At 42.7% G+C, this 23,119-nt stretch overlaps 1 protein-coding gene across 1 annotated transcript in view; it reads right to left on the bottom strand.

Moving 5' to 3' along the window:
- Window positions 1-794: 794 nt before the first annotated feature.
- LOC133424606 (voltage-dependent calcium channel subunit alpha-2/delta-1-like) overlaps window positions 795-23,119 on the bottom strand; it is a 237,407-nt gene continuing 215,082 nt past the window's right edge. Inside the window, exons 33-38 of the mRNA XM_061715302.1 lie at window positions 20,993-21,045; window positions 20,457-20,512; window positions 12,217-12,343; window positions 10,138-10,250; window positions 9,462-9,544; window positions 795-1,642 (exon numbers count right to left, since the gene is read on the bottom strand). Of these exons, the coding sequence (XP_061571286.1) occupies window positions 1,520-1,642; window positions 9,462-9,544; window positions 10,138-10,250; window positions 12,217-12,343; window positions 20,457-20,512; window positions 20,993-21,045 (555 nt within the window). The 3' untranslated portion in view covers window positions 795-1,519. The remainder of the gene's footprint in view (window positions 1,643-9,461; window positions 9,545-10,137; window positions 10,251-12,216; window positions 12,344-20,456; window positions 20,513-20,992; window positions 21,046-23,119) is intronic.

Here is a 23,119-nt window from a genome sequence, read left to right as displayed (position 1 = left end):
GCGTACCAGCCGGAAAATCCAAAAACACATTAAACCTCCCGGACCGACCAGAGCCGACTGTCGGGTCATCGGCTTCAGGACCAGGGAGACACAGGTGGCAGTGACAGGGATGGCTTCGTGCACAAACGTTACGACGAACATGATCTAATCACTGCAAACGGGTTTCTACGGGAGAACGAGTTACTTGAGGTGGCGATTTGTTCTGGACAGCAACAAATCAGACACGATTAAAACCCCGCGGAGGCAAGGGAGGGGCGGAGGAGTGGTGTAGGGAATAAAAAAGGGGCGTCTTTTTGAGGAAATCTGAGCCAAATTCTCTATAGAGGAAATGTGCATGACGTCACAGATGCGACTTCACAGCGGGTTTTGCCCACTGAGTGGCAGAAAGACTGAGTGTCAGAAAGACTGAGTTTTCAGAAAGACTGAGTGTCAGAAAGACTGAGTAGCAGCATAAACTTTCAGTTTGAGTAACTGGAAAACATCTAAAATGGGAAAGAGCTGTTGAGCGATCGACTGTACTCATAGATTTAGCAAGAAATCGGAGTTATAGTTTTACAGACTGCCGAAAAATAAGCTTAAGAGAGACAAATGGATCGCTGCAATTCTCAGAAACAACTGGATTCCAGGCACTGAAACGTTCCCATTTTGTATCAGGTAATGTTGGATTTTTGGGTAGCTAACGTTAAACGGTCAAATCATAAAGTTCATTGTCCTCATCACTATAATTTCGCCAACAAATCCTGCCTTGAAGTCGGACCAAGCGTCAAGACTTTTGTATACCTTCAAGCTTTGCTTCGTGTATTTCCCCGGTGTAGAAATTAAGTACATATAAATATCAGGAAACTGGATTCGTGGCCAAATATTAATGTCCATGGACCACTGGTTCTTGGGGTAACTGTACGGGTCACTGTCAAGTCCAACTGACTTTAATTTAAGCCGAAAATCGTCTGTTATCCCGTCTTCTCCACTAGTTGCAGACATTTTTGCCACTCAGTGAGGGTAAGGGGGCCAGTGGGAAAGTGACATCAATGCATACCCTCTATAAAATAATAATAATAATAAAAAACACCTAACAACTAAGCACTGCAAGTCCATTCCAAACTAAACCTACTTATGCGAAGGGCAGCAGTGTTTCTGGCAGTGGTGAACGAAACAAGCGCCTCATGGTGGTTACGGTCGTGCTGTAAGGCGGTCCGGTCGTTTTCAGCGATGACATCACGCCGGGTCGAGTCCGGGACTCAGACGACTCTGACGGAGGGCCGGCGTCGTTAAATCTCTATCCTCTCACACACATTTCTCTGGCACTTGTACTCTGGTAAAATCACATCCCCAACCCCCCAACCCCGCCCAGCCCCCCCCAAAGTAAACGTTTTAAAGATGAAATCGGCAGAATGTGGGGTGAGAGGCGCTTCTGGTGGGACGTCGTGGCGTCGGAGGCGGCGCTGCGTGCTGGTAACCATGGTGATCCGGAGGGAGCGTCAGGAGGTGCAGGGCTGGACTGGACGGCGCGGGTCGGAGGTCATGACGGGACGGCGTGGTGTCTGCAGTCGGCCGCCGCCCAGATCAGCGCCGCCTGAAGGGCCACGATGAGCCAGAGCGATGGGCTCAGGCCGGACACGCCGCCACAGTCGGCGTCCTTCTCCTGGTGCCGGCCGGGAGGAAGAGAGCGGCGTTACAGTTTGTTAAGAAGGAAAACAAACAAAAAGGAAAACAGCTGATGCGTTACAAATGGCCGTTTGATAAACATCTACTGCCCCGTCAAAGATTATACGAAGGAGATCGAGGGGTCGGCTACGGAAGAGTATTAGGGCCATGCAGGAGGAAAAATATTTGAGGGGAAGATTTTTTTTATTGTGCACTTCGAGAAAAAAGTTGAAATGTCGAGAAAAAAGTTGAGATGTCGAGATTAATGTTGAAATACAATTTCAAGAATAAAGTCGAAATTTCTCCCTTTTTTCTCAACATTTCAACTTTATTCACAAAATTTTGACTTTTTTTCTCAACATTTCGACTTTTTTCTCAACATTTCTCAAAATTGTACTTCAACATTATTCTCGACATTTCGACTTTATTCACAAAATTTTGACTTTTTTTCTTGACATTTCAACTTTTTTCTCGACATTTTGACTTTTTTCTCGAAATTGTACTTCAACATTATTCTCGACATTTCTCCCTTTTTTCTCGAAATTTCTCCCTTTTTTCTCGAAATTTCTCCCTTTTTTCTCAACATTTCAACTTTATTCACGAAATTTTGACTTTTTTTCTTGACATTTCGACTTTTTTCTCGAAATTGTACTTCAATATTATTCTCAACATTTCGACTTTTTTCTCGAAGTCCATAATGAAAAAAAAATCTTCCTCCTCTAAAATATTATTTTTATTTTTCTCCTGGCCCTAATACTCTTCGGAGTCGGCATGGAGCTTTAACGAAGAGACTAAGAGTCGGGAGTTCATCGTGCGTTGGCGTTTTTGGGCCTCTCAAAGAAATCGATCAACTAAACTATCTGGATATTGGTTCCTTTGGAGGACATCTGGTTTTCAGATCCAGTGTCCAGACATCCATCTCATTTCTACTCTTTGTCTTTTTCTTTGTCTTCTCAAAGCAGCCAAACTAAAATACTTTGGCTTTTATAGTTTTGGCCGAAGCTCCAAATACCAGGTGTAATCCCCCACTCAAGCTCTGGACTGGACGTTTGGAGACGATATTCTGCACATTCTTTCATATTTCTTATAACTTAATAGTAATAAAGGAAACTATCTCTTTAATACTAGAAATTACTTTAAGACTAATATCTTGAAAAGTGACAAAGTCGCATGAGAGCTAAACTCAAAAATGTAAAAGATACTTTAGAAGTTTAAAAAAAGCAACTTTGGAATTGCCTATTTTTTTATTGCATCTATTTGTTAACGATTCTTAAAGTTTTAACAGATTTGTTCTATGATGGTTTAAAAAAAAGTAAAAAATAAATCGCTGACAGACTAAAGTCATAAAAACAGAGTTCGACTGTCAACGCAGGAAATCGCGCAAAATCGATGCAATCATGTTTTGATTTCAATTTCAAAAAGCCAAGAAAAAAAAAAGAGTCTGGATTAAGTTTTGGAGACCAGGCTGTTTCCATTTTATCGGAGATGAAAAGCGTTTTTCCCCAACATCATGTGCTTTGTAAGTTTTGGTATTTATTCTCCTCGAGATCGCTCCAATAAATATCTACAGGCACTTATTCTGTCAGTTCGCTTTTTGTAGCCCGATCGTCTTTTTGAGTATTTTATGTTTGTTTTTCCTGGCAGATCCTGTCACTCTCAACACTTGATAAAAAAAATTTGATAAGAAAATATGTTTAAACGATCAAAAAAGGGATTGTTGAAAGGAGAGAATTGACCCTTAGTTAAGCCCCGCCCCTCTCATACTGTTGCTAAATGGTCCAAAAAAAGTCGAAATGTCGAGATTAAAAAGGAAAGGAAAAAGGAAGAAAAAAAGGAGAAAAAGAAAAAAAAGAAAGAAAAAAGAACAAAAAACAAGAAAAAAAGAGAAAAAAATGAAAAAAAGGAAAAGAAGAAAAAAAAGAAATGTTGAGAAAAAAGATGAAATGTCAAGAAAAATGTCGAAATTTTGAGAAAAAAAGTCCAGTCCAAATGTCGAGATTAATGTTAAAGTACAATTTCGAGAAAAAAATCGAAATGTCAAAATTAAAAAGGAAATAAAAAGGAAAAAAGGAAGAAAAAAAGGGGAAAAAGGAGAAAAAAAGAAAAAGAGAAAAAAGAAAAAAAAAACAAGAAAAAAAGAGAAAAAAAGGAAAAAAAGAAAAAAAAGAAGAAAAAGAAGAATAAAAAGGAAAAAAAAAGTCAAACATTTTTGAAAAAGCTCCAGGGAGCCACTAGGGCGGCGCTAAAGAGCCGCATGCGGCTCTGGACCCGCGGGTTGCTGACCCCTGTTTTAGACCAACTTTTGGACACAAAAGGATAATTTTAAAACAAGCGAGAAGTCAGTGTTGCTCCACTGACCACTGCAATGGCGTAACTTAAAAATCGCGGAGTTAAAAGCCTTGTTGCTTTTATTTCTCTTTATTCTGGCTGTTACAATGACAGGTTACTCCAAAGCAGATATTTACCCCTGTTTTACTATGATTTAGGAAATGAGATAAAGGAGACTAGGTTTTTATTCGGCACTGAAAGCTGCACAAGTCCGAGCTCTGGTCCCTGTGGAACTCATACTCAACAGCCATTGGTTCATCTGCGTTTGGGGGGCGGGGCTTAACAATAGATCAGTTAAGATGCAGTTAACTTGTGGTTTACAGAATTTGACGTGTTTAACTGTCAATATTCAGACAGTTCTACTCTAAATGAGGCCCGACTTCGCTCACTGAAGCCTGGTTTTGTCGACCTCTCGCCTTTTTGGCCTTTTATGAATTAGATGTGAATAAAATATGAATAAGAGTGGGGTCGCAGGTCAGGAGCACTTTTGAAGGGAAGTGAGGTTTAATAAACGGCCGAGTGGAACTATGCAGTTCAAAGTGCAAAAATAATATAAAAAAAGTTTCTAAATGACTTTTATTATATTTTTTTGAGGGGAAGTTGGAGTCATCATGTTTGATCTGATGCTCCCCGTATAAAAGCAGCATGATAGAGCTGAGAAAAAGACAAACAAATGAGGGGTGAGGGATCTGTTTTTACTAGAGTCGGGATACATCAGCAGTCGCTAGAGACTCTCAACCTGGACCGGGGGGGGATGATAGATGGGGGGGGAGATACAAAGCATGGCTCAAAGTTCAAAGTCAGGTGAGACGGAGAAAAACGTTGACGAGAGACAGACAGAGAGACGGGGAGGCGGAGTCAGACACTGGTATAATATCAGAGAGTGACAGGTGACGGGGACAAGTGTGGGAGCAAAAAGCAGAAATACAAAAAAAAGAGAAGGAGAACAAGCTGAGAACAGAAAGGTACAAGCCAAAGAGCGCTAGATTGAGCAGGAGATAACAATAACATGTTAATGAAACACAGAGAGAGCGAGCGTTATGGGACTGACCCGAGACAGCACATGAACAGTGGCAGCAGTAACATGAGCAGAGAGGAAGCCAATGGGGAGCCTGCGCTCCTTCGGCACATGACCTCATCCTAACCATCAACAGCCAATCACAAGGCAGGAAATCGAGAAAACAGAGAAAGAGAGAAAGAGAGAGAGAGACAATCATGCAGCAGAAGACAATCAACAGGTTAGAAAGCAAACACGAGCAGAAACGTTAGCTCAAGTGGACAAAGAGAAGTGCGAGAGAGTTAGTGTTGGGGTGAATGTGTGCAGGTTAGAAGGAAAGACAGCGCAGGCGAAAACTCTGACGTTGGAAAATTAGACTATAGCATGAAAACAAACAGAGCGTCGGAGCGCCGAGGTTTCACACGCAGAGATTCGGAGCAGCTCATAAAGAAATGTTTGTTTAGCTTCGCCGCTCATAATGCGAGGAACAAACCGGCTGTTTATCTTTGCATGGGAAGCCTCCGATCGCACAGCTTTTCAGGGGAAATAGAAAGAAGTGACGTGCAGCATATAAAGATATTAGTGATGGAAAAGTGCCACGGGTCGGGTTTCCTCCGCTGATACGCTGAACTGGGAGAGCAGCTCGGAGATGTTGGTCCGCTGCCAGTCTCTGAAAGCGTTCCCGAGCTAAAGGGAAATCCTGCTCTTTGTTTTATTACTCTCTAATTTGTTGCTGTTGCTTCCTTTTGCCTTCCAGGTTAAAAAGTCAGAGCAGATCAGTGTTTTATCTCAAATATCAGCGAGTGCAAAAGATGCTGGGACTGGAGCCGGTTCATATGAGCTAACATTTAGATCACACTGACCTTACGCATGTATTTTCACGTTACCACACGCACATGTCTTCCCTCATCACTTCTGATATCTTTCTCCAGAAATACAACCAGTTACAACTTTGTTGGTTGAACATCTGTTCGTCGGCCGATTCCCAGTTAAGAGCTGCTCCTTATAATTTCCCTTCTTACATCAACAGTGGATGAAGTCATTGGACGTCATGTGAATGTGCTCGAGACAGAGATTATCACCACCTGAAGCTGCACTTTCACTCAGTTCAAGCATCTTTCAGCAGCTCAGAACTTATGCTATCCTGGTCCACGTTAACTGCTCTCATATGTCCTGTTTGCAGAAGCATCAGACAGCTGTTAGCAGTGAAAATACGTCTGTAAAGCCACTGTTTATAGACTACTGCTCTTCCAACTGCTTTTAAATGAATCTTGATGGCTTGAAAGAAAAGGAAAACATTTATATTCCGAGGGGAAAAAACTGATTTGTGAATCACTGTACTGTACGCTGCATTCCTGGGGAGGGGGGCGTGCTTGATTTAAACATCAGATATCTCTGCAACTGTTAGTAACCCCTGGTTATTGTGCCGACAAGTATTTAGAAACTATTTATTTTTCTAAGACCGTTGCTTATGTCTTACCCTCTTGGCATTTTGTTATCTGGACCACTAAACTAAACAAATCATATGCTTTTATTTTTGTCTGCACTCCTGCAGGGGGCTGATGATGAGAAGCAATTAGCTTTTTTTCCTCTAACATTTACATTTTGAGCCCTATTGAATGCAGGGAGGGGGTACTTATTACTTACTTAGCCGAAAAAGGACAATCTTGACAAATAAACAATAACAGGCATATCTGAAATCTTCCTTTTTTTTGTTAAACATTTTTATCCCCTGATTATTTCCCATTTTGTGCTGCATTTTATACAGATGACCACAATATTTTACTGAAACGATGGGAGAACTGGGCGGGTCTTTCTGGAAATGTACTAAGCTAATTGAAAACATACTTAGAGAACAGGAAGTACTGTGTGTCAACAGGTAATTTTACATCTGAGCAGACAAGAATCACATGTGGAGTTCCACAAGGCTCCATCCTGGGACCTCTTCTGTTTGACATCTACTTGCTCCCACTGGCACAGATTATAGAGAACAACCAAATAAACTACCATAGCTATGCAGATGACATTCAGATAAATATTACATATCACCAGGGGACGGAGGCGCTGTACATGCATCAAGTTGTCACTAAGACAAACAAAGACATCAGTCCAGCTCTGAGGTCTCTACCCTGGCTGCCTGTCCGTCAGAGGATATACTTTAAAGTTTTGATGCTGGTCTATAAAGCCCTTAATGATCCAGGATACATCAGGGACCTCCTGACCCAGTAAGAACCCTCCAGACCCCTCAGGTCATCTGGATCCGCTTTTTTTATCAGTTCCCAGATCAGAACCAGACATGGAGAAGCTGCTTTCAGCTTCTATGTTCCACATGTCTGGAACAAACTCCCAGAAACCCTGAGATCAGCTGAAACACTCAGTTTATTTAAGTCCAGGTTGAAGACTCAAACTGCATCTGAAGAAAGATCAGAATCTGTACCGATACTTTTAAGCTTTACTTTCAAAACTTGTTCATATTTGAACTACTGTTTTTATCTATTGTTCTTTTTTCTTTCTTTCTTTCTTTTTGTTTAAATCACGCTTTTGTTTGTTTTGTATTTTCGACCCTGTGATGATGTTCCAACTTTGAATCACCTTGTTGTTTTATACAAATAAACTGCCTAACGCCCACAGAGACCAGTTTACTGGAATATTCATTGTGTTTTAAGAAAATGCCAACAGGGAAAGACATAAGCACTATTCCTAGGAACACAATTGTAACTGCACATCTATCTGACAAGAGCTTAAAAAAAAAATAAATAAATAAAACAACAACTTTGGGGTTCAGCTTTCTATTTTGAGAAAGATTATTCACAAGTCCAAGCAAACAAGACAGTTGCCAATCTTCCCAGGAGTCTGCATCCCTTTAAATGTCAGACCATCCGATGCTTAAACAAATACATAAAACTCCCAGAGATACATCGGAGACCCCGCAGGCCTCACTGAGGATGTTGAATGTTGCAGACTGAACAAGTATGGTTTATTTAGAAGGGTTGCTTCCTCTAACGACGAAGAACATGACCGAGGTTCACAAACATGAATCTGAGTAAACCCCTTCTGAAACATTGTCCTATTGACCTTGATACCCAGCACCATTAATGCCGTTGCAGACGGCAGACTAGCAGAAAAGCAGTTATTGGGTCAACCATGAACTTCTCTGTGTACCAGACCAAGGATTGGTCAGAACCAGGTCATGAGTAATGTTGGATTCACACTGAAAGCGGCAAAAAAAATCGCCTGTGGAGGCTCAAGACGTCTGCATCGCGCCGCTTGTGGCAGGGCTTTCAAGCTGCGCTGCAGAACTGGAGAGAACAAAGTGCATATAGTCTACATATATCTATAAATAGCGTGCACATCTTTAGTTTCCTATTTCACCATGAATCACACTTTGGGAAGCCTTCTTTATATTTTGGCGTTATTTCTGCATAGATAAGAGTGAGTTTGATGCTCCTTAACAAGGTCGGTCCTGGATCAACATCCACCATTGTTGGTCCTGGTGAAGCTGCAGTCTGTCTGCGGTGAACACTGACACACCGGGTCGGAGCGGATTTGGTCATAATGTTTAAATTATGTTTTGTGATTAATAAGCACGTTTTTTAATTATTTTGTGTTGGATCGATGTAACAAATAAAATAGTTCGGACCATCCAGCTCCTCACCCATCAGTTACGTGTTTCACATGAGCAGTTCAGGTAAAAACAGCAGTCAATCAGCAAAAATGTCAGTTTGCTGGATGAAATATATTAATTCCTGATAAAATAAGTTTGTTAGTGCACAGCTCTGCTCATGTGTGCATGTGAATGAGTGTAAGTTTGTGTGTACATGAAAGTACAATCTGCATTGAGGCTTCTCGCTTCGGGAATCCTGGTCTGTGATTGGACGCTGCCTCGGTGTCGCCGCTGCTCATTTGCATAAAGTTGAGATTTTTCAACTTCAAATTGACGCTCTGGACACCTCCGACGCGTGAATGGCAGCCGGACGCCTCTGACGCCCGTGACGCTTTCAGTGTGAATCCAGGGTAAGGATCTGAAGGATCTGAAGTGACAAACCTCCAGGGCAAAGACTGACATCAAAAGGTTTTAGGGTGACCTACTCAAAGTCCAGACCTCAACCCGACTGTGGCGGGACCGTAAGAGCTGTGCATACATGAACGTCCAAAAATCTCACTGAAATGAAACGACCTTGGAAAAGAAAAATGGGCCAAAATCCATCCGACCATGATGCGAGAGTGATAAAGTCCTAAACTAAAGGTCGTCAATCATGGGGATACTTAACTGCTAGTTTTTAAATTGTATGATGAAAAAAATCTGTATCTGAGAATGGATTTAGCCAACACTGACCTGATCAGATGACTTTAATTTTTGTTTAAAAAGGCTTAAAAGAGGGGGTGCTAACGTTTCCATATGATAATATTTCTGGTTCCAATTGTCTGAGTGGGTTGAGAGACAGAGAAGGTGCATTGTGGGAGTAAATGAGGTCGGATGAAAGATACTTACGTGTTCATTGTTATCAAAACAGCTTGCAGGCCCCTTCCGGTGGCGGGGGTTTTGAGCCATGACACAGGGGTCGGGCCCTTCAGCTGGAGAAGACGGATCAGGAACACGACAACTCAGGAGGGATTCTGCACTAGAAGCAATAAGTGTGCACCCTTTTTTCTCTCAGATCACAAACTATCTTGATAACCAAAGAGAATTGGGACAAATTGAGAGCATCGGATGCAGTCTGGAACGGCGACAGACACATGAAAGAAATCGTCTCCCCTTTTCAGATCTGGAGCAAATTGCTCAATATCGCAGTGATGTGGCAGTCGGCTTCAAGCATCGTGTTTTCCAAGACGTTTCTCCCATAATTGACCACAGACTCGTGTTTGAAAGTACATCATAGATTTGTTTATAAGCTAGTCAGCAGACACGTCCCACACAACCATGTGCTCCGCAGGCACAGGCGAAAAACCCACTGCAGACAACAAAACGGGGGGAATCATGACAGAAATTATTGCTTTTTATCATGCTTGCGAATGCTGGAGTGAATTTAGGCAACATTTTTAATGGTATCTGCTGATGCATGTATGTAACTACCGAGCATCTATCGATGACTTCACAAACATCTGTTCACTGGATCAGATTCATGCGTTCTCCGCTGAATGATCGGCATGTTTAGGTGAAAGGATACACTGCTGCTCCTCCTGTATCAGCGGCGCCGAGCGACAAGATAAGCAGGTGTCTTTCGCATCAGAGATGATAAAGACCAGGTTCGTCTCGGGCAGCTTTTCAGCGTGGTAGAGCCTGGAGACGAAGCGCACACACAAGAGACACCTCAGCAGTTTGTTGACTCGTGGGCCGGCGGCCAGGAAAGAGATCATTTCGCTGAAAACACGCTCACAAGAGAGGCAGGATGTTGAATATTTAACCAGAGAGCAGGGAGAAAAGGACACAGCAATCCCGATTCGCGGCATTAATATCTCCTCGTTGGAAAAGCTGCACGAGTAAACAGAAATGATCCTGCGGGGGGATGAAATCCAGAAGCCCTTTTTGCATTTAATGTGACCTCAAACTGCAAACATACTCTGAAAGCATAAAGTCGAGCTCCTTAACTTCTTTTATTCCCAAAAGGCGACCGAAACCTGCTGTGCCACCTCTCCGTCCTCCCCGAAGAAAAAGAAAAGAAAACCATACGGAAACCCACCGGTCGCTGGTGCACAAATGATTTTCTCTGCTTTTTTTATGGCGGTCGTAAAAAGGGAAACGTGTGCAGGGCTAATGTGCAGGAACGCCGCGTGGCATGCACACAGTGCACACCGGCACTCCATTAGCTGGCACGAGGGGGCCTTAAAACGGCGCTGGCGCTCACACATGTGCAAGTACGACACACGTGAACCGGTCAAGACGGTGGGCCGCGGCGCTGACCTCACTCCAGCATCGGGGCTTCGGTCGCGTGTTGTGGAAACCAGCTCATCACAGCAACGCAAACTTTCATTGGCCAGGGTCACATGATTTTTAATTCGGAATTCATTATTCCGAATTAAATCATTCAGAATTAAACTATTTTCCTTCAAGTTTACATGGAAATAGTAATTCCGAATTGAGGTTTACATGGAAAACACGTTTGATCGGCTTTATCCAATTCCGCTTAAGGTCTGGGGTTGGGAAGTTTCTGATTGGATAGGGGGGCGGACCGGAAGTTACGTCTACCGGAAGAAAAACTAACTTAACCGCTTCAACTTTGAAAAGCTCACAATTTTAATGTTTCCTGTTTCCATCTGTTCTTTTAATTATTTCCAGGTCCTCCAAGCTATTTATTAAATAAATGGTCTCTGCTCTCGACCACCGTTTACTGCGTACGACGGCGTATTAGGGCCAAACTAAGACAAAAATAATTTACGAGAATAAAGTCATAATGTTACGAGAATAAAGTCGTACAACTTAGATAGTACAACTTTATTCTCAAAATATCATGACTTTATTCCCGTAATTTTATGACTTTATTCTCGTTATTACCTTTTTTTTTGTCTTAGTTTGGCCCTAATAGTCCGTCGTAACTGCGTGCTGCCATCTTGAAACTTTGTTTGGAAAACCAGCCCAGCGTGGAATATAAGCGTCATGGAGACAGACGGGCGAGGGAACGAGCAGTTCAGAAAGACCGGAATCAATTTAAAGTAGAATGTACGGAAGAGTATTAGGGCCAGGCAGGAGAAAAATAAAAATAATATTTTAGAGGAGGAAGATTTTCTTTTCATTATGCACTTCGACAAAAAAGTCAAAATGTCGAGAAAAAAGTTGAAATGTCGAGAATAATGTTGAAGTACAATTTCAAGAAAAAAGTGGAAATGTATTTCAACTTTATTCTCGAAATTTCAACTTTATTCACAAAATTTCAACTTTATTCTTGAAATTGTATTTCAACATTAATCTCGACATTTCAACTTTTTTCTCGAAGTGCACAATAAAAAAAAATCTCCCCTCTCAAATATCTTTTCTCTTGCATGGCCCTAACACTCTTAGGAATGAGTGTATACATGATCGTGGAATTATTCTATTCGGATTTAAAATCGGAATAAACCAGCCACTTACTTGGGAATTAAGTTTAATTCGGAATGGCCATTTTAATTCGGAATTAGGTGTTAATTAGTGTAATTTTTACTCATTTTAAAATCGGATTTAATTTGAATTCTGAATTAAAGAGGAATTAAACTTCCCATGTAAACGCACTCACTGAGACGCCTTTTAAAGGCGTCTGGTGGGATCTTCTTACCTGGAGCAGTTTTCACAGTCCACCGAGCCTCTGAAAGAAACCTCGTCATTTGGAAGGAAGTACTGAGTTTGCTCCGTGATGCAAACTTCCTTCGTCTTCGCATCAAACATGTCATCGTCAATTTCACCTGTGGAGGGAAAGGCAGTCACATTCAGCTCGATGGATATTAACACACACTTAAGAGAGAAAAAACAAAATGAAGTCTCATTATGATAATAACTCCTCTGTCTGTTGGATAAACTGTGGGAATCAAAATGCAAACCATTACCATGTTTTCTGGGACTGCACTGTCATAAAGAATTACTGGAAAGAGATACACAAAGCCCTTACAGGATATCTGCAAATGCGAAATATCCCTCGAGAGCAAGACCATGTTTTTTGGACACATACCTCAGGACTGGCCAAAAAGAGATAAACATTTAATGAATATCCTGCTAGTGGCCTGTAAAAAGATTATTACAAGGAAATGGTTATCACAGGAGAGGCCAATATTAAAGGTATGGATAGAAATTACAATGGACATTTATAAAATGGAGAAGATAACGGCATTTATTAATTATAAATTGGAGAAATTCACCTCATACTGGGAAAACTGGGTCAACTACGTCATGCTCAAGTCAATGATTGTGTTTTGTTGAAAAGATCACTCCCTACTTGTAAATAGTTTTTGGTGGTTTGTCTTTCTTTTCATTGTTTGGACATAAAACATTATTCTGACATTCAGGACAGACAACAGATGTAAGATGTATGCAAACATGATGTACCAGATGTGAATGTCTTATACTGTCTTATGCTTATGAGTGTCAATAAAAAGCATTAAAAAAAAGAGAGAAAAAAAAACCAAACTAGATAAACTCATAGATTTAGCAAGAAATCTGAGTCATCGTTTTACAGACTTCCCAAAAATAAGCTTAACAGCTTGTCCACACTGCATGCGAGCGTCCGACTGTCGCGTCGCACTGCGTGGAATCGGACGCGCTCTGTCCACACTGAATGCGTTATCGGCCCCCACGTTCTACCACGTTCTTTTGATTGACAGCGGAGACTCGCCTTTTAAAAGGCTGATTTATGGTTCCGCGTTACACCAACGCAGACCTTATGGCGTAGGGTACGCGGCGCACTCACCGAACGGTGCGCGTCACCGCGTACCCTACGCCGTCGATTTTACGCGGAACCATAAATCTGCCTTTATTCACCCGCCCGAGACTCGCCTTTTATTCGCCCCACCAACCGCCCGTGCGCTCCCTTTGCCAGCTCCCTGTCCCTCTCCTTCCAGCAGCTGCCACTTTATTGAGGTTTTTGTAGTGAAATGAGGAGGAATCATAGAGATAACTTCTCATTTCAACTAACTGGATCAGCCGTTCCTCATCATGACTGTTTCCTACAGCGGTTACAACCGACTTTCAACGCAGGCGGCAGGAAGAAAATAGAAGCAGGTCTAACGTCCGACCAAAGTGGGGAAAAAAACGAACAAAATAACGGCGTGTGTTGACGCAATCAAACAGCGAACAGCGTGGAGTGACCGGCGTGTTCGTGGTGTTAAAGCAGCAAACATGTGAGCATGTCAGATCATTACTGGGATGTGGACACGAGAAATGATCAAATAGGTACCAGATCTTGTTGGATCCGGCACAAATTAAGCCCTAATAAGATTAAGATAAGATTCTTATTATATCTTATTATCTTATCAGAACCTTCCAGCTCCTTGGCGATCTCCCTCCAGCAGCTGCCACTTTATTGAGGTTCTTGTATTGAAATGACTGTTTCCTACAGCGCTTTCAACTTTTTTTTCCAACTTTCAACCGGCTTTCAACGCGACCGACGGGAAGAAAATAGGAGCAGGGCGTGCGACAAAAGTCCAGCTCAAAACGGCGCGCCGCGTCGCGCCGCATCGCGCTGCGTCGCTCGCAACCAGTGTAGACAGTGCAAATAAAAAATAAAGCAATGGAACTGTTTTTGACGCTGACGCTCGCTCGCGTCGCATGCAGTGTGGACACGGTGTAAGAGAGACAAGTGGATTGCTGCAATTCTCAGGAACAACTGGATTCCAGGCACCGAAACGTCAACAGTCATGTTCCATTACAGACCTAAATGTGTACTAGTCTGTGCATATCAATAAATATATGTGCAATGATGCGCGTGTCTGTTGTTCAATACAACTGATCAGACCAAGCGCAGACACAAGCTGCTCTGATCCAGATGGGGGAGTTGGAACAAACTGTCACACAATGTCGAGAGAACGAGACAGATTCAGGAAATTTCCATCAGAAAAAAGAAAAAAACTAAAGAAAATGGAAGAATGATTCTCTGAAAGGCTCGTTTGATAAATTTGTTACAAAAATCACAGATCCGACCGGGTCTCAACCAGCCGTGGGGCCCCGCGTCGAGGCAAGAGATGATGATGAGGCAGGGGACGGTATCCAGTATTTTGCTAATTGGAGAGTTAAAATTGCGCATATAGACACCCGATCCGACCCGAAAAACCCAAAAATTTCGCGAGGGCCTCCCCCAACCATTTCGCACAGGGCCTCGCAAATCTCCCAGACGGCTCTGCCTTCAAGCTTTGCTTCGTGTATTTCCCCGGTGTAGAAATTAAGTACGTATAAATATCAGGAAACTGGATTCGTGGCCAAATATTAATGTCCATGGACCACTGGTTCTTGGGGTAACTGTACGGGTCACTGTCAAGTCCAACTGCCTTTAATTTAAGCCGATAATCAGCTGTTATCCCGTCTTCTCCACTAGTTGCAGCTATTTTCGCCACTCAGTGAGAGTAAGGGGGCTGGTCCAGTGGGGAAGTGACATCAATGCATATCCTCTATAGTGGCTTTTGGACGGTCACGAGTTATAATGATAAATCCGTTGTGTTTGGTTTGGTACATTCTGCGCTGTTGGATATGGCTGTAAATGGGCGGGTTACCAGACCCAGTTCACTACAGAGAATTAGGCAAATAGTTATGTGTGGGAATTATTGTAAATAAGTGGTACGTTATCATGCTCGCTATTATCAGAACGTATGATAATTTGCTTACGCCTGTGACACACTGATAAAACAATGCTGTGTTAAGTGATTAAAAAGTGCTGCACAAGAAGTTTCCTGTTTGTCAGCATAAAGCAGAAGTCTGCAGAGAAGAGGAAACTTCTTGTTACTAACGAACAAAAACAAAAACAATCTATACCTGTCCACTGACTGCGACCACTCCCCTTCCCCTCCCTTTAGGGGCGCAGTCAGCTATGTAAACTAGGGAGTGTCCAGAGTGAATGAAAGCAAAGGAAGCAGCAGAAACGGGTTAGAGTAAGTTTGAGATTCTACACGTCTCGACTGCTCTCCTTGCGCAAGTCAAAAAGATACTTAACTGTGACCGTGTCTCTTTTGTCTCCAGAAAGTGTGATGTTAGGAATGTTAAGTGTTTCAACCTAACATTATGTTTGGCAAGACTAACGAGAATCAGGTGGAGCTAAAAGGATCCACCAAACCTTCACAATTCCTACCAACAAAGATTTATTTGGACTCCAGGCAAAGACGTTAATGATTATCGGGCTAAAAAACAAGTATTTTTAACTAAACAGTTTGTAAGGTCGTTCCAAGAACAGGGCATGTAATCGATCATGATCATCAACATCCAAGCACTCAAATTCCTTTAAGTTCCACCAACCAGATCTGCTTCTGGTGTTCACTTTACTCCTCCTCTACTAAGAACCAACGCACTAAAGAGGCTACGATGTATAAAGCAGTTACATGTTGGAATAAGCTTCCACCACATTTAACCATGATAAACAATAACGCTAGATTCAAAAATGAATTAAGAAAAGCAGTACTTAGTAAGGAAGTCAGTTTTAGTTAGTTGGTTTATTCTGAAATTGTTGGTTTATTCTGAAATTCTAAGTGTGTAAAATTTTATATTTTTCCTTGTTTGGTCCTGGCTGGTTTCAACAATTTAAGGGTTGAATTCCATCACATCTCAGATCATTTTTGTTTCGATTTAGTTATGTTTTAATTGTAAGGATTGTATTTTATTGTTTTATGTGTGCAATGTTGGACCCCAGGAAGAATAGTCTTCACTGCAGTGAGGACTAAAGGGGATCCGTAATAAATAAATACATAAATAAACAGGAGAATGATGTGCAACAACAATGTGCATGGCAGAGCTGCATGGAAATCGCTCTTTAATGTGCCTGGTCCTAAATATACAGATAAATAAACATGAAAGCTGGTACTTAAATCTGTGGGGCACAAATTGGAGAAAGAAGAAACACAGAAACCAGGTCTGATCTGTGACACATGGTGGGGACAGTATCATGGTTTACACTCATTTGCTGCATCTGGATCTTGTGGTGAGTTTAGAAGTACACAAAAAAACCCAACTAATCACGGTTCAGTCAATGTTTTCATTCTGGTGGCTAACCTTGGCAAAGAGAGACAGATTAGAGGCATAATATTAAAAGAAGAAACCCAAAAAGCTCTGACATTACCGGGGGGGCAGGGATTTAGCTGTCACAGCATTGAAACACTTTATCCACAATAACAAACAAGAACATGTCGTTCCGGAGAGAATGTGGCACTTTCTCAGCGAGATTAATGAAGTCATCACTTTCACAGGGAGTGGGGGCAGAAATCTAAGAGCACTCATATCAAAACATCACTTTATTGAACTGAAACTACGACCATATGGCCTGAAAGGGTTGGAATTAAAAGAGAACATCTTCATCATGAGCCAGGCCTGTCGTTGGGCTTTGTTCTGGGGCGGTCGGGGATGTGTATTTTTGAATTCCTCATTTATGTTATACATAAACAGATCTCCCCATGGGTCTGGTTCACATGTGCATCATGTACAAGACGAGACTTTCTACCAAATCTACTACACATTGCAGCTGCGATGACTGCACAGCAGTCTGTTCAAAAACTTCCAGAGCTTTTTTAAATTAGCTAAAATGACAATTTGATCTGAATTGGCGGGATTCCACGGGCTGGAAATTTAAGATCTGGAATCGTAACTGGGACGAAGCTTTCAGTCGTTTCAGCTGTTGTGGCTCCGTTACAGTGCTGGACCCGGTAGGATCCACTGATGTTCCAAACCCCCCCCCCTCCATCCTACTAGACAGGAGTCATAGACCGTAAAGAACTGGACAAACCCCACTGTGATGTGTTATATGTACTCAGTTTCCTTGCTAAGGCAGGGCAACCCCCTGTTAATCCCAAACTGGGTGCAAGGCAAGCCTGCAGTTCGTTTGGACAGGCTTTGTTCCTCCAGGTCATGGTAACTCTCAAAGGCTTGAAACAAGTCGGTTGGACTTTCTTTCCATTTGTTCTTGAAGATATTTCAGCTTCTAGCCAGAAGAAATCTTCAGAAACAAAAAAGATTTCACCTTGGATTAACACAAAGTAACCTATAATGCTAATTTAGATTCATTCCAATCAAATAGGTCCATTTGTAGTTCAATTTAATTCAATCAACTTTATCGTCCCACTTGGGGAAGTTTGTCTTGGACTCGACAGCTGAGCCACAAACGCCTCGACAGCTACGGTGACAAAACAATACAACAATTAAAACACACACATACACACTTATTGAAACATGCTAAAAATCACCAGAATAAAACACAATATAAAAGATGAATAAATGTTCAGGAGTTTGATGGAGGTTGGAATAAATGAGTTCTTAAAGCGATTTAATTTGCACTTGGGAACCTTGTATTGTCTCCCAGATTGCAGGAGCTCATGCTCTGAGTGTATATATAAAAAAATATATAAGTATATATACATTTTTTTTTATATGTTGTTTGTTTTTTATATATATTGTGTTGATTGTTTGTTTCACTGTGATTGTATGTGCTTGACTCTTTGTGCTATTTCTTGCCCAGGTAAATGAGAAACTGTTCTCAACTGACTTACCTGGTTAAATAAAGGTTAAATAAAAATAAATAAATAAAGTAAAGGATCGTGGGAAGGATCAGCTACCGTCCTCTGGTCCCGCCTGAGAACTGCAAGGAATGATGGTCCGTTTTCCCATCACCTTCATGGCTGTAAGCACCAAACGGTTTCAGCCCGACAGTGAGGTTCCCAAACCAGGCTGACCAGACTTATTCCTAATATGGCCACTTAACGAGCTGGCGGTTGGCTAACTGAGGTGACCTTTGGGTCCCTGAAGGTATGGCCCAATCCCAATTCTCCTTCACTCGCCCTTCTTTTCTCCACTCGCACTTCTTTTCTTCCCTAAGCCCTAAAAAAGAAGGGGGAGATTTTAGGGCACTTGAGATCTAGGGCACTTGGCCCAGGTGCCTGTCCCAATTCTCCCCCTACCCCTCGTTTTCATCCCTTCCCTGATCAGGAAGCTGAGAGCCAAAAGCTGTTTTAATTTCAGCTGTAGCGCTGTTAATATGGCACTTTATTAAGTTTTAATATTTTTTCAGGTATAATGGTAACCTTAAGATCCCCAACCGGGGCTCAGTTTATCCAAATAACGCCTGTTAAGAAATTTGACCCGATGTTTTCGGAGATGAGAAGAGCCGCCGGCCCCGGGGAGCAGCCTCAGCTCACAGCCCGAGAAGAGACGTCTCCGCCGGGTCAGGCTGCTGCGTCAGCCCCGGGAGAGAAACTCTCTCCCGGGACGCAGCTCTGTTGAGAATCACGCCGGCTGAAATAAATCATTTAGGAATATGTTGGTTTAATAGATGAAATCTAACAGTTGTAGCTACGCCTGTTAAGAAATTTGCTCCGAAATTTAGAGATTTCTGTCTGCCGGGTCCGGAGCTTGGGTCCGCGTTAAATCGACGCAGAGCCTACGGCGTAGGTTGCGTAACCTCCGCCGTAGGATCTGCGTTGGTGTAACGCGGAACCATAAATCCCTTTATTCTGGCGTGATCTTCCGCAACTTTATCTGAAAGTGTGTAAATTACCCAGATAACAGCTGGATTACTTTGTGGTTTCTGAAGACTATTATATCAGAAACATCCAAAACAAATCTGACGAGTCACAGGATTATTTCTCTCTATTTCTCTGAGACCAGTCTGCCTGTTTGCCTTCGGTCGGCGAGTCAAATCGACGCAGAGCCTCTTTTTTTCATACCCCCTCGCTCGCCAAGTCAGCATCTGAAATCCCTCGATTTGAAGGGGCTATTCTCAGCCCCTAGCCCTCGTTATGCCCCCTCCCCCTAGGTGAAAAGAGGAATTGGGACACCACTACCTTCACGGGAACGCGCAAAAGTTAGGGTTAGGGAAGAAAAGGAGGGCGAGGGGGAGTATTGGGACGCACCCTTTGTCTACCTGGACTCCAAAGGAGATCCCGGTCAAGTTAGCCGGGGGGAGCCCGACCTGGAGGTTGGATTAGCTGGAGTCCTGGCGACAAGCTAGATGCTGCTCATCACGTCTACACCGGTAATAGATGTGAAATTTACTAATGGCACTTTTCCCCTAGTACCTACTCATCTCAACTCGGCCTGGTTTCTTTTCCATAACAATTCAGCACCTGGAGCAGAAGTAAGAGGTTGGAGTGAAGCTGCTGTGACGTATTTGATTGTGTCTAAACGAAGAAGACAACAACACTAAAGATGTAGAACTTGGAGGAGATGATAGATGTGCTGCTGGGTCTGTGGCTTGTGTTCGATATCAAGTAAAAAAATGAGAGTGAGAGAAGCCTCAAGTGGCGACGCTTTTACATTTTTTTTAGTTTGTCTCGGCGCTGCTGAAAATTGCGTTGGTAGCCACGAGCAGCTATGAAGTGATAGAGCTCCTGGTAGATCTGATCGTTCCTTATCTCCGTCTAGATCCCTTTTTAATTCTCTCCTCAGCACCAGGTTTATGAACATCTGCACCTCAGAGTTGGATCATGAAACAGACTTTTGCGCTGCCGTTGCTGGTGGAATAAAATGAACAAGAAGCCGCCTTCAGAGTTGCTCTTTCTCTGATGTCACATCCTGACTCAGACGTCTGACTCCAACCCCCCGACCAATCGGTGGCCTGTAGTGTGATGACATCACAGCCCGACTCAGCCGCTTAGAACCTCGGCAGAGTAGAAACAGGAAAAGTATCTACTCAGTATCTACTACAAGTGGGAAAGAACCAAACCGAGGCGAGTCGGGCTGAGTAGGTACTAGTGGAAAAGCGCCATAAAAATTACCAAAACAGTGCCGACCAATGGAATCTCACATCATAAGAAACTGCAAAGAGCTCAGTACATGTACAAACATACAGTACTGCAGGTACTATTTCTTCCTGTCTTTGAAAGTGGGGAAAAAGCTCACCTGCATCCAGAAAAGTGGGTAAAGTGATGCTGACCAGCATCTGCTGCAGTATTGACCTGAGGGCAGAAAACAAACCCCAAAGTTTTAAAAACCCCAGCTCACTGGCACACGATACAGAAAATCACAAGTGTAAATACAAATCAAAGCCGACACGTGTGACTCCAACGCTGAATTGCATCTTATTTGAATCAAAAACGCATAATGTGAGCTTTGAAACTGTGAATATAAGTCCGTTTTTATTGGACATTCTGTAATACAAGCTGTTGATGACATCAAGACTGTGAGACGGAGCATAAATCAAGAGAAGATTTCGTGGAATGTCAACTGTCTCGGGAACAATTCAGCTATTAAACAGATGCTATAGAGTATGTCCATTTGGAGGAGCAAATCCTTGCCTGCTTTCCATTAGGAATTGGGCTGAAGGATTTACGACGCTGGCTTTAATAATGCATAAATTTGTTCTTTATCATTGGGGAAAAATCGGGACGAACCGAATGGCAACCACATTAAAAACAGCACAATTAAAACTGACTCACCAGGTCGCAGCTGTCGCCCACCATCCTAAATTCAGTATGTCTGCAATAGTGGGCTGGGGAGGAGAAGGGGGGGGGTATAAAGATGAGAATAAACACCAGAAAAAGTAGAAAAATCACATCTATGATGAGAAGTTGAACAAACCCTCCGAATCTGAACATCCTGTTTGTGTTTACAGAGGCTGCGGACCGCTAGCTCGCGCCAGGCACAAAGACCTGCAACATGTTTTATTTTCTTCCCCCTTTTCCGAGGAAATTAGAGCACTATCCTCCTCGACAGAGGCGAGGGGTAAATATGTAAACAAAGCAGCAGCGAGAAAACAAAGTAGCACACGGTTTGAATAAAGGCCCGACATGCTGCTTTGATTATGGTTAGCATGCGAGGGCCTTGTTTTGAAGAATCAGCGCCGTATTCTCGCTCTGCAGTTCGACGGCGGCTTGAGTCATCAGGGAGTTCTAACTAACCGTGTTGGAGACATGGCCAGCTGTCGACAGCCTCTTTGATCACAGGACAACAGCATCTTTCATCCCACCTTGGTCACTCGAGCGTCTCGTACACATTCGCGTCCGAGTCGGAAAATTACGTGGTTTCATTTGTCTTTTTCGATTTTTGTAAATACGTACGAGCGCTTTCATCCAACTTATTGCCTCCACCTGCAATTTGAACCTCTGGGCGATAAGGAAATTTGGCGAGTATGAGCATAATCTCTGCAGACAATCTGCAGCGTTTTCACTGGAACGTGTGATGAAGAACAGCGCTGGATTCTACGTGTTGCTCCAGCACATTAGACCACCTAATCCTGTTAGCGTGGCTGCAACTCCCACTCTAACGCTTTCACCATCCCCTCTGCTTCCCCTCTCATCTGCTCGGCCCAGATTTACGGCTCCCCGACGAGCGACGGCCTGCGTGTGCGTGTGCGTGTGTGTGTGTGTGTGTGTGTGTGCTTGCCCTTGTCTATACGTCTATACACAAATGACTGTAGGAGCACGAGCCCTGGCATATAACATGCATTAAATACTCTGATGACACCGTTATTTTAGACACTGCTAATTGAAACTGAAATGATTCCTCGAATAATTTGAGTAATAAGATTACAAAAAATTAGAGGAATTTTCTCTGCCTTGAGGAATCGTTTAATTTTGCAGCTCAAAACAGGTATTTCGCCCGGACTACGTTTAATGCAGCACAACGCGCTGACGCCACGCATGTATAGGAAGAAGAAAGAGGCGGCGGATTTGTTTGGTTTTAACTAAAAGAAAAGGCAGAAAATGTCAAAAGTGTGGGAGCATTTCCAGCTGGACACCAAGGCAACACTGTTGCATGTTTCACTGTAAGACAGCGCTTGATACAACAGTACGTCCTCAACGCTGCAGCTTCTCCACCAACACCCTGTTTACTCCCAGAGCGGAGGAACCGTCACCCCAGACAAGGTAAAATTAAGTTAATATAGCGCTAATTAATGAGATTAACGTTGCGGTACTGTGCTAACATAACGTTAGCCCTGTGCAGGGCTGGGTTTCTATTAATCATGACGACTGTCGATGCGGCTAACGCATTTAATCTGTAAAAACACAGAGCTGTAGAGTGATGAGGGTGAAAAATAAAAACATAATAAAGCTAACTGGGTAGTTTTCAATTTTAGCTCTGTATTCATTGATGGATAAAACATCAAGTAGTGCTGGTGCCTAATGTGCTCCAATACAGCAGGGCTCAGGAGTTTATTTTGAACACTGCCAAAACTCAAAATCTTATCAAGACTTTAACTTAAAACTTAAAGGGGACCTATTATGGCATCTAATACCTATTTTAAACAGACTTTGAATGTCTTAAAAACAAGCTTTTGATTGTTTTTGCTAAATAAATTAGAAATTCAGCCTCTGAGCCATGTCTTTATCTTCCCATTCTCTAACCTCATTATCTATGCAGGATTCTGAGTGGGCGGGGCTATGATAATGAAGCTCTGTGCTGATTGGCTGCCTGAATGACGCCATACACCGCTACGAAAAAATGGTGGAAGCTCCGGACGGCGGAGTTACCGTGTCCTAACTGCATGCGATGTGAGCGTCAGCGACAAAATCAATTCCATTGCTTTATTTTCTATTGGACTGTCCTAACTGGCCGCAGCGACG

This window comes from Cololabis saira, chromosome 23, assembly GCF_033807715.1.
Source record: "Cololabis saira isolate AMF1-May2022 chromosome 23, fColSai1.1, whole genome shotgun sequence".
NCBI classification, from domain to species: Eukaryota; Metazoa; Chordata; class Actinopteri; order Beloniformes; family Belonidae; genus Cololabis; species Cololabis saira.
This window is presented reverse-complemented; position numbering and strand designations above follow the sequence as displayed.